The sequence below is a fragment of the Periplaneta americana genome, chromosome 8 (genome assembly GCF_040183065.1).
Source record: "Periplaneta americana isolate PAMFEO1 chromosome 8, P.americana_PAMFEO1_priV1, whole genome shotgun sequence".
NCBI classification, from domain to species: Eukaryota; Metazoa; Arthropoda; class Insecta; order Blattodea; family Blattidae; genus Periplaneta; species Periplaneta americana.
In genome coordinates this window covers 17,032,331-17,044,529 of record NC_091124.1, presented here as the reverse complement: position 1 = coordinate 17,044,529, position 12,199 = coordinate 17,032,331, and the positions used below count along the sequence as shown (strand labels likewise).

The 12,199-nt window shown below is 40.3% G+C and overlaps 1 protein-coding gene across 2 annotated transcripts in view; it reads left to right on the top strand.

The window, feature by feature from the left end:
* nab (NGFI-A-binding protein homolog) overlaps positions 1-12,199 on the top strand; it is a 521,598-nt gene that overhangs the window by 330,772 nt on the left and 178,627 nt on the right. For both annotated transcript variants that reach the window (XM_069832484.1, XM_069832485.1), the window contains exon 3: positions 11,927-12,064. In XM_069832484.1, the coding sequence (XP_069688585.1) occupies positions 11,927-12,064 (138 nt within the window). The remainder of the gene's footprint in view (positions 1-11,926; positions 12,065-12,199) is intronic.

The window sequence follows — 12,199 nt, the reverse complement described above, 5'->3', positions numbered from 1 at the left end:
CGACATAATCACCTTTCCTCGGTATGGTAGAGTAAATCCCCATACTCACTGTTAATATCATTATGCAGTGCCCTGAACTCCATGTGATTAAGTCCTTTAGACCTTATGGGCCGTATTCATAGACATTTTTAGCGCGGGCTTTCGGTGAATGATCAGCGTTTTTCGTATTCATAAACCAGTGTTAGCGATAGGATATGATTTGAATTCTGTACTAAAGTCTGTGTGATGTATCTTGTCTCACTGTGAAAAGAGAGAGAAAGGAGATATATCTTACTTCGTCTGTATTGTTATGGCGATGGGGGAGTGGAGCGGTGCCATCCATCGTTCCAGTGGCGGAAGGGACCAGTTGATACATTCTGTAGTGCAAAATAAAATTACAAAATATCTCTCTTCGTACTTTGTAGTTCCGTCACTGAGCTTGTCTTTCAAGAAATTGAGTTCCGGTAGCCTGTACAATAACAAGGTTTTGAAAGGAATCCTGAAAATTTACAACCCCTCCTACAATCTCCACCCTCATTTGAAGGGACTTGGTTTTATTGCTACTGAGACAAGATAAACCTTACCAGGTATAGTAACCAGTGGATAGCCGGGGCTAGCTTAATACGCTCGTAGCGCGTGCTGCGAAATGTCTATGAATAGCACCCTATATGTCCACACCTGTGGAGTAACGGTCAGCGCGCCTGGCTGTGAAATCATGTGGCCCGGGTTCGAATCCCGGTCGGGGCAAGTTACCTGGTTGAGGTTTTTTCAGGGGTTTTCCCTCAACCCAATACGAGCAAATGCTGGGTAACTTTCGGTGCTGGACCCCGGACTCATTTCACCGGCAGTATCACCTTCATATCATTCAGACGCTAAATAACCTAGATGTTGATACAGCATCGTAAAATAACCCAATAAAATAAATAAAAAAATAGCACCCTATGAAATTAATTGTTCGCACAACAACATCCATTGGACCTTGCTAAGGTTCATGTTTTTAGCATATAAATTTTCCTGGTGCAAAATGCAGTGCACCGGTGCCCCCAAGCAACCTCGATAGATTCCACCACTGATAGACTGCAGTGTACAACCACAGTCTAGCATATACAGTCGCGAAGCTCAATACGTAGTAAATATGCAAACATTAGATAGTTGCTCACCACTAGGATCGCTAATATCGCCTCATTACAAGCAATGCAAAATAGTACCGTCACAGTCTACTGTTTCTAGCACCCTCAAAACTCAAGCTTCGTGACTGTACTATATATAGTAGACTGTGGTACAACTGTATTGCCCGCAGTGGAAGCGTAAGCAGGCATGTACGCCCTCTCGCTGTCTTGACTCGACCTGGCGGAGACTGCTGTAGGGATTCTGAAAACCCCATATGCGGCAATTATGACGATTAACCTTCCCGCAGACGTGAAAGGTTGCTTGCTTCATCATTGAATAGCAACAAATCGACATACCTGGGATTTTCATCGTTATTCCGAATCATCTCATCTCAGAAATTAGCTCTCTTGCGACAGTCTCCTGTTTTTAGTTGCTGTACCGTCCACATCTCTATTGACAAGGTACTAGACTAGACAAATGAAAACTTTCATTCATGCAACAATAAGCTTGAAACGAAACATTTCACACAACAATAGCCATGCAACAATAAGCTTGAAACAAAATATTGCACATAACAATGGCCATGGAAAAAGTATGAATCGAAATCTTGGAGAGTTTTTCTATTGATTGAGCTTTATCTTACGGAATTATAATATATGGTTGTGAAATTATAAGCTATTATTTCTGTATACTCTTAGTGTGGACATGGTGTATTATTATTATTATTATTATTATTATTATTATTATTATTATTATTATTATTATTATGTGGATGGTTCAATAAGTAATGAATATCATTTTCTTTCTCGTCTGTCTTTCATTGGAAAATAACGAAATTTTGTACACATCATCTTTAAAGTTTCCTGCATTTCGTCATATATTTTCGCCGTTTTCCGTTAGATGGCTGTAATGTAGTTTAATTTTGAAATGGCGACTGCACGTGAAACACGTACAAAGCAGAGAGCTGTGATTGAATTTCTCTTTGCGGAGCAAACATTCACAGGCGTTTACAACATGTCTATGGGGATTAAGCAGTGGATAGGATTACTGTCAGTCGTAGGGTTAGCAGAGTGTCAGCGACAGAACGAAGTAAAGCGAGATTGTCAGATCTTCCAAGCTCGGGATAACTACATGCTGCTGTAACACGGAGACAGTTGCCGATACATCAAGACTCTAAATAAGTTGAAGAGACGATTTAGGCATGCTGAGTCCCCATAAAGATGTCAACAAAATTCTCCTTCTCCATGACAATGCGACGCCACACTCAAGCGTGCGCACTCACCAACAAATCACAAAACTTCGATGGACTGTCCTTCCGCATCTGTCCTACAGTCCGGATCTCGCACCATCTGACTTTCATTTGTTTGGTACCTTGAAGGATGCGATCCGTGGGAAGAGATATGACGACGATGAGTAGATCATAGGAGACGTCAGAACGTGGCTGACAGAGAACGTGGCTGAGAGGAAGACCAGCTGAATGGTACCGGTACCGAGATAGATACAGGCTCTAACATCTGTGTGGTGTAGGGTCATAGATTTGATTGGAAACAAATGTGAAAAAATACGTATTTGTAGCCAATTAATTGGAGAATAATATGGTATATTTGGATTTGTAATAAAACAAATTTTAAATGAGAAAAAAATATGAGTATTAGCCCACTTAAATAACCGCCTAGTATTATTATTACTATTATATTAGGCTACTACCACGACTGCTGCTACTACTACTACTACTACTACTACTACTACTACTACTACTGCTGTTATTGCTGCTACTACTACTGCTACGACTACTACTACTACTACTACTGTTACTACTGCTGCTGCTACTGCTACTACTGTTACTACTGCTGCTGTTACTACTGCTACTGCTACTGCTCCTGCTGCTACGCTGCCGCTACTGCTGCTACTGCTGCTGCTACTGATACTATTGTTACTACTGCTGCTGCTACTACTACTGCTGCTGCTACTGTTACTACTGCTACTGCTGCTGCTACTGCAGCTACTACTGCTGCTGCTGCTGCTACTACCACTGCTGCTGCTACTACTGCTGCTGCTACTACTACTACTACTGCTGCTACTACTGTTACTACTGCTACTGCTGCTGCTACTACTACTACTACTACTGTTACTGCTGCTGTTATTGCTGCTACTACTGCTGCTACTACTGCTACGACTACTACTACTACTACTACTGTTACTACTGCTGCTGCTGCTACTACTGTTACTACTGCTGCTCCTACTGCTGCTGCTGCTACTGCTGCAGCTGCTACTACTGCTGCTGCTGCTACTACTGCTGCTGCTGCTGCTGCTACTGCTGCTGCTACTGCTGCTGCTGTTACTACTGCTACTGCTCCTGCTCCTACTGCTACTGCTGCTGCTGCTACTGCTGCTGCTACTGTTACTACGCTGCCGCTACTGCTGCTACTGCTGCTGCTGCTGCTACTGCTGCTGCTGCTGCTACTACTACTGTTACTACTGCTGCTGCTGCTACTACTACTGTTACTACTGCTGCTACTGCTACTACTGTTACTACTGCTGCTGCTACTGCTGCTGCTACTGCTGCTGCTACTGTTACTACTGCTACTGCTACTGCTACTACTGTTACTACTACTGCTGCTGCTACTGCTGCTGCTACTGCTGCTGCTACTGTTACTACTGCTACTGCTACTACTGTTACTACTGCTGCTGCTACTACTGTTACTACTGCTGCTGCTACTACTGTTACTACTGCTGCTGCTACTGCTGCTGCTACTGCTGCTGCTACTGTTACTACTGCTACTGCTACTGCTACTACTGTTACTACTGCTGCTGCTACTGCTGCTGCTACTGCTGCTGCTACTGTTACTACTGCTACTGCTACTGCTACTACTGTTACTACTGCTGCTGCTACTACTGTTACTACTGCTGCTGCTACTACTGTTACTACTGCTGCTGCTACTACTGTTACTACTGCTGCTGCTGCTGCTACTGCTGCTGCTACTACTGTTACTACTGCTGCTGCTACTGTTACTACTGCTACTGCTACTACTGTTACTACTGCTGCTGCTACTGCTGCTGCTACTGTTACTACTGCTACTGCAGCTGCTACTGCTGCTACTACTGCTACTACTGCTGCTGCTACTACTGTTACAACTGCTACTACTACTACTGTTACTACTGCTGCTGCTGCTACTGCTACTACTGTTACTGCTGCTGCTGCTACTACTGCTGCTGCTACTGCTGCTGCTACTGCTACTACTGCTGCTGCTACTACTATTGCTGCTGCTACTACTACTGCTGCTACTACTACTACTGCTACTACTACTGCTGCTACTACTGTTACTACTGCTACTACTACTACTACTACTACTGTTACTGCTTCTGTTATTGCTGCTACTACTGCTGCTACTACTACTACTACTGTTACTACTGCTGCTGCTACTGCTGCTACTGCTACTGCTGCAGCTGCTACTACTGCTGCTCCTACTGCTGCTGCTGCTACTGCTACTGCTGCAGCTGCTACTACTGCTGCTGCTGCTACTACTGCTGCTGCTGCTACTACTGCTGCTGCTACTTCTGCTGCTGCTATTGTTACTACTACTGCTGCTGCTGCTGCTACTGCTGCTGCTGCTGCTACTGCTGCTGCTGCTGCTACTGCTGCTACTGCTACTGCTACTGCTGCTGCTACTGTTACTACTGCTGCCGCTACTGCTGCTGCTGCTACTGCTACTGCTGCTACTACTACTACTGCTGCTACTGCTGCTACTATTGTTGCTACTGCTGCTGCTGCTGCAGCTGCTACTGCTGCTGCTGCTACTGCTGCTGCTACTGCTGCTACTACTACTGCTGCTGCAGCTACTGCTGCTGCAGCTACTACTGCTGCTGCTGCTGCTACTGCTGCTACTGCTACTACTACTATTACTGTCCACTGCTGTGCAATAACGGTTAGCATGTCTGACAGTGAAAATGAGCTGGCTCGGATTCAAACCCTGGTTGGGACTGGAACATGTTACCTGGTTGAGGTTTTTCCGGGGTTTTCCCTCAACTCATTAAGAACAAATTCTGAGTAACATTCGGCGCTGGACCCTGGACTCATTTCGCTGGCATTATCACTTTCATTTCACTCAGACGGTAGACATCCATCACAGTTGATTAAGAGTCGTAAAATCAATCACAAACCTACTATTATTACTTAACAATATTACTACTATTTTTATTACTGTTCTGCTACTACAAGCACCGACGTTTTCAACTGATAAGAGATATTTTGCATAAATGTCCTAATATAAAGGATGGAAGTAATATAACTGTGCAAATTTTAATAGCTTATTTCTTGGATAAAATATAATACAAAAATTATAAATCATAATAATCCCAAAAACAACGAGTGGAAGTCAGGATAGGAGAAGAAATGTCAGAAGGAAGTGAAATTGGGAGAGGAGTACGTCAAGGATGCCCTTCATCACCTACACTGTTCAACATCTACTTGGAAGATTTAGTAAAAAACTGTTTTCAGAACATGGGAGGAGTGATAGTAGGAGAACAAGAATAAAGCGCATAAGATTTGCTGATGATATGGCGTTGTTAGCAGAAGAGGAAATGATACTAAAGGATATGCTTCTGAAGCTAAATAACAGCTGTCAGCAGTATGTATGTATGTATTTATTTACACTGCAAGTGGGCAAGCACCCGGTGGCAGTGGTATATACAATATTAACAATACACAATACAATGATAACCAATACACAATAAAATTTACAATACACAATACAATTTTACAACACATATACAATTTTACACACAATACAATAATAATACACAATACAATTTAACACAATAATAATAAAACATAAAATAAAATATCTAATTTTACAATACAACCTACATAATTATGTATAGGTCCTACATAAGTTTCAATAGTCTTTCACTTTGCTCTCATCTCATTCCCTGTAGTGGCACTATGACGCATTTCACTGACACTTTAGCACACATTTCACTGACACTCTGTAACTCATTTCACTGACACTATAGAACACATTTCATTGACGCTATAAATTATCACTGATCGGAACTGTTCACTGCACTGTAAAACCATAACTTCACTGACTCACCTCGCTTCACTGATACAACAGTTCAAATAAGTCAAATAATTACATCCTTATGCATACTTATAAACAGAACTACATTTAAACTAAACATTTCTAGTCTAAGGCCCTCTTACACGCTAGTTTTAAATAATTTACAATTCAAACCAAGGAAGTAAACTCGTCAGCCTAGATAAATACATGTCACCTTAAAAAAATTAAATGTTGAATGTCACCTTAATTTTAATTTTCACTTTATATACAACTTTTTAAATTATTCTTGAATCTCCTTAAGGAAGGACAGCCCTCAAAGACCGCTGCAGGTAGGTCATTCCAATCATTTATAGTTCTATTTAAAAATGAGAATTTACTTACATCCGTTTTCTGTTTCCTACATTTGATTTTAAAATCATGATCGTTCCTACCATAGTACGTTGGCTTTTCTAACCGAGCCGTTATGTCTACCCATGCTTTCTGACCTAGATGTGCTCTATACAATGATGTTATTCTAGTTTTCCTACGTCTGTTTTCCAAAGTTTCCCATTTAAGTTCTTTTATCGTATCGTTTCCATCTTCTCTTTTACCTTTAATGGGATGAAGATAAATGCAAATAAGACGAAGAGCATGGTCATAGGAAGAAAAATACAGAAGATAAACTTGGGAATTCTAAATAAGGCAGCAGAGCAAGTGGAAAGCTGTTGCAGTTCGTATATTGTTGTGAACAGCATTTTTTAAAATGAACCAACGTAACTTATATCAGCTGCACGCTTGAGGTTAAATGATTGTCATCTTGGCTTTACTTTGCGTCTATGTAGTAACACAATCCATCTGAATATTGACACATTAGTCCAAAACAAGAGGTGTCTGCGATCAATTAATCACTAAATAGATTAATGTTCAATAGTTTGTGTGTGGACTTATCGATCTTATCCTAATTTATGTGTAGAGTGGTGATTGTTTTTACAACATGAGTTTATGTACTACCCGCCACTGAAGCAAGTTTTTGATAGAGAGCGATGCATGGACGTCAGCCGTGTCTAAAAGTTTTGGAGTGGGATTGACGTCATAGTTTCCCCTTCAACTGAGTTTGGCATGCCTGATTTAGAATATTACAAAGTGGACAGATTATCTGTATTCCATTCATGTAATTCAATCAACTGACTTTGTCTTAGGTACTGAACAAACAACAAATTACAGGTAACGAGCGTTTATATATTATCACAATGCTACAAGTTCTTTTGCTAACGGCATTCTTGAAATCGTGTATTTTCTACTGCAAAATCTTTTTACTTCCGAAGTGAACGTTATTATGTCTTAGTGTTGTAAAAGACCGCTCTTTTTATAAGATAGAAAAAACGACCTACTAGACAGGTTCCTGTCAGTGCTTGACCTTCATATACGATTATCATTGTATTACATAGTCTTATAATCGCCTTGTTGTGATAGCGTAGCCTTTAAATGTTTAGATGAATCGTTGTTGAAATTACAAATTGCCGCAAAAGTTACATAACTGAACGATAATTGTCAGACGCTTATTTCTATAAAGACAAAGTAAGCGGTTGAACGGAAGGAAAGACGCTGCCGAACGCTTTCAGAGCGGTTGGATAACAGATTTATAACTGATCGCTGACTCAGAGCTCGGCTCCGCTAGTGACACAGCAGTGAATCATTCTGTGCGGTCGTTTACTCCCGTTAATATTTGCAATCTATAATCTGGCAAGGCGATCTTCTTCTCCCCTCCCCAGCATTAAAGTCTCTTGACCTCGATGACAGGAGTTTTCGAGGAATCGCGAGTTAAAGCCCAGATTCTCAGACAACAAACGGAACCCACCAACTCGCGAGTTGGAATCTCGATACTTGAGAGATGATAATTGACGACGACCAAAGGTCTGTTCATACCCATGGCAAAAGCAGCTGTCTCTTGTGGAGAACCAGTTGTAAATATTTGACAAGTTACCCTTGTGTGTTCTAATGGATTAAGTGCTTACATTTGGTCGGTCAACCACAGCTTGAGACATGCGACGTTAGCTTAATTTATTCTTTCATTTGTTAAACTCTTGCATCCTCCCATTCAAGTACCTAAGTAACCATCTAGTCATTCTTGAAATAACCTCTACATCTATTAGTTAATTCGTTCATTCGGGAATATTCAGAGTGGAAGTAATAAAACTATACAGATTTAAAGGTTTATTTCTAGGATAGAGTAGGACAAAATTCTTCTTCTTCTTCTTCTTCTTCTTCTTCAACCTCATGGTAAAGGTCTCAAGGCCTGTTACGACTTCAAAAGATTATGTAATCTATCCAGAGGTTTCTAGGTCTTCCAACGCTTCTCCTACCAACAGGGTTGTAATTGACGAGGATTTTAGGAAGTCTATAACAGAGGTTAAGCTAGAAAATAAATAATCGTCGCAAAAATGCACAAATGAAAAATTATATTCGTGCAAACTGCGACTTACTTACTTACTTATTTACTTACTTACTTACTTACTTACTTACTTACTTACTTACTTACTTACTGGCTTTTAAAGAACCCGGAGGTTCATTGCCGCCCTCACATAAGCCCGCCATTGGTCCCTATCCTGAGCAAGATTAATCCAGTCTCTATCATCATATCCCACCGCCCTCAAATCCATTTTAATATTATCCTCCCATCTACGTCTCGGCCTCCCCAAAGGTCTTTTTCCCTCCGGCTTCCCAACTAACACTCTATATGCATTTCTGGATTCGCCCATACGTGCTACATGCCCTGCTCATTTCGAACGTCTGGATTTAATGTTCCTAATTATGTCAGGTGAAGAATGCAATGCGTGCAGTTCTGTGTTGTGTAACTTTCTCCATTCTCCTGTAACTTCATCCCTCTTAGCCCCAAATACTTTCCTAAGCACCTTATTCTCAAACACCCTTAACCTATGTTCCTCTCTCAAAGTGAGAGTCCAAGTTTCACAGCCATAAAGAGCAACCGGTAATATAACTGTTATATAAATTCTAACTTTCAGCTTTTTAGACAGCAGACTGGATGATAAAAGCTTCTCAACCGAATAATAACAGGCATTTTCCATATTTATTCTGTGTTTAATATCCTCCCGAGTATCATTTATGCAGTTTTATAGGCAATACAGAAAGATAAAATTAATAAAGTATGCAGAAACTAAAAGTTACGTAATTTGTTTCTTGGAGTTTTATTACATTCAATCAATCTTATCACACTATTGGATCGGTGTCTGGTAGAGTTCGCGGATAGCTCAGTTGGTGGAGCATTGGTACGTTTAACCAAAGGTCCCGGGTTCCATACCCGGTCCTGGAACAATTTTTCCCTCGAAATTATTCAAATCAACTTTACAGGGCTTTATACCTGAAAGCTTGATTTGCATAATACACGTCACTGTTCGTTAACAGAAAACCACAATTTAAGTCACACAGAGTTAGTGTGCACTCAACGTTAGTTGCTTGTCGGTTGTCAACCCACTTTGAGGTCTGTGGATATAGAGGGAAGAATTGGATCGGTGTCTGATAGAGTTCCCGGGTAGCTCAGTTGGTGGAGCGTTGGTACGTTTAACCAAAGGTCCCGGATTCGATGCCCTGCACCGGAACAATTTTTCCCTCGAAATTATTCTTATCACACTCTAGATATACTTATGTAAGTAAATCATTAGATGTAGGTAAATTTAGAATCAGTTACTGCTGAATTTACATCACATTAAAATACGTTATTTTATGGGTATTCTAAACATTGAAATTCTTTATATGTTCGCCCTTCAAGATTAATTGTTAGCAGAGTGCTAACTCTTTTTACTTAAAGGCGGTTTCTAAATCCAGTTTTTACAAGATTCATGCAACTAAATCCTCGCTCATAATTTACAGTAGGCCTATGCGATGAAATTATACAAATCAATTAGAAGAAAATGTTCGCATAACTTACATGAATTGCACCAACTCTTTGAAATCCATTCCTCAACATCTATTGCTCAATATCTTTTCGAACATCGTCCATTCCATTAGCATTTCATTCAAATTCAGACGGCGCTTATTCCATCGGATCCCGGCCAATCAGTCTCTCATAACGAGTGCACCTCCGCACATATGTGGACATTGTCCTACGTTCATAGACAGCTATGATGTAGTGCAGAGGGCGGCCACTAGAGGGAACCCAAGAGGTGGAACTTAAATCGAGAGGATTCGATCCGGCACCGGGATGGGTATCCGGTGTGGCTTAGTGGATAAAGCATCAGCACGTAGAGCTGAAAACCCGGGTTCAAATCCCGGTGCCGGAGAGAATTTTTCTCCCTTCCACTACTCTTTCATCGTACGATGACGCAGAATATCTGCATGTAAACACCATATGTACTTCGGTACATTAAAATAATATAAATTCAGATTAGAGCTGGGGACGGAGCGAGTAGAACTGTTGAGTTGCTCGGTTCTATCGGTTTATGTGCTTGGCAGCGGAGCACCGAAGTTACTCGGTTAACCGTAGCCGTTACCGGTCAGTTCAAACGTTCAAACAGAGTTCACGTGTTTTACTTAATTCTAACAGACAACAACGTAGGTACTGCTGTATTTAAATATTTTCTGCTGCAGGACAAATTATTTCCTTATCCCCAAGGCGGGCTGAAAGGCCTCTAGTATTGAAGAGGAGTTCATCCTATTATATGACCTGTCAAGTGGGCCTAATGAACATTGACAGTCTGAACATATTATTATACATACTAATAATAATAATAATAATAATAATAATAATAATATAATAATATTATTACTATTATTATTATATTATATCATCATATTAGAGTGTTTCATTAATATTAAAATATGTTAAAAAGTGCATAATATTTTTCTTCTATTTGTGTTACCCCATCAGTCATAATTTTATTTGTATTTATTTATACGAATAATGTTACGTAATTACTTTAATTTATCAATAATATTACTCTTCACCAAAGAGAATATGGTTGTATTGAAGGCTAGTAATGTTATAAAATAAATAAACATTATGTTCTTCCGTTTAAGATTCCACGTTTTACTGATTATTTTATCCACTTTCCGTAATAGTAAATAATTCTGTAGGTTATTTTAAGTGTTTTAGGCAGCGCTTCATGGAGCCAGTTTCTTTCTATCTTCTTTTTTTAATTATCTGCAGCGTTTAACGGTTACATCACATGTTAATTTATTAGCTGTTAGTATTATAAATTATTTTATCAATTTTATTTCGTCTGTCATTAAATATGTAACAACACTGAAAGTTAAATAGGCCTTTCATACAAAATAACTCCGCAGATAGTTGTAATCACGCAAATGAAATTTGCAACCGCCATTTTGCAATGAAGAGAAGCACCTTTTTGTCGTCAATTGGCAAAGCAAAAGCGATTTACTACACCGCTTTTAAAGCACGCTTGGTTTCACTTTCAAAGTACGTTCTAAAATCGACTCTATCTAAATTTTAAATCTGCCGCCACAAATTTGTACTCGGTTCAACCGAGTAATGAAGTCACAGTAACTGCTCCGAACCGAACCGCTCCGTCCCCAGCCCTAATTCAGATACTCCAGAATTGATTTTCTCCATTACCATCTTCGTTTCTGAAGTCCGATGTGGTTGTCGCATTTTTGCACGTTGACATTCAAAGTTTGTTGCATTTTTAGAAGTCGAGTAGCAAAATACGACTGTGGCTTAAACCTTGGTCTATAATATTCCATACGCTGAATTTGTTCGTACTAGTTTTGTTGGCAAAAGGTGAAGACATGGTGACGCATTGGCGTGATTTCTCACTCTGCAGGTGGCGACGATGTGCAGCAGCTGTGCGACGCCGGCGAGGAAGAGTTTCTGGAAATCATGGCGCTGGTGGGCATGGCGTCCAAGCCGCTCCACGTGCGACGCCTGCAGAAGGCGCTTCAGGAGTGGGTTAGCAACCCGGGTGAGTAGCTGTCACTTCCATAATGGGGCCGATCTAAACTGACTCTGCAAAGCCCATTATGAGAAACTTTGCTTACATTGTTCGCACAAATACATACAAGAATGTTTGTCATTAAATTTTAATAACAACCATATG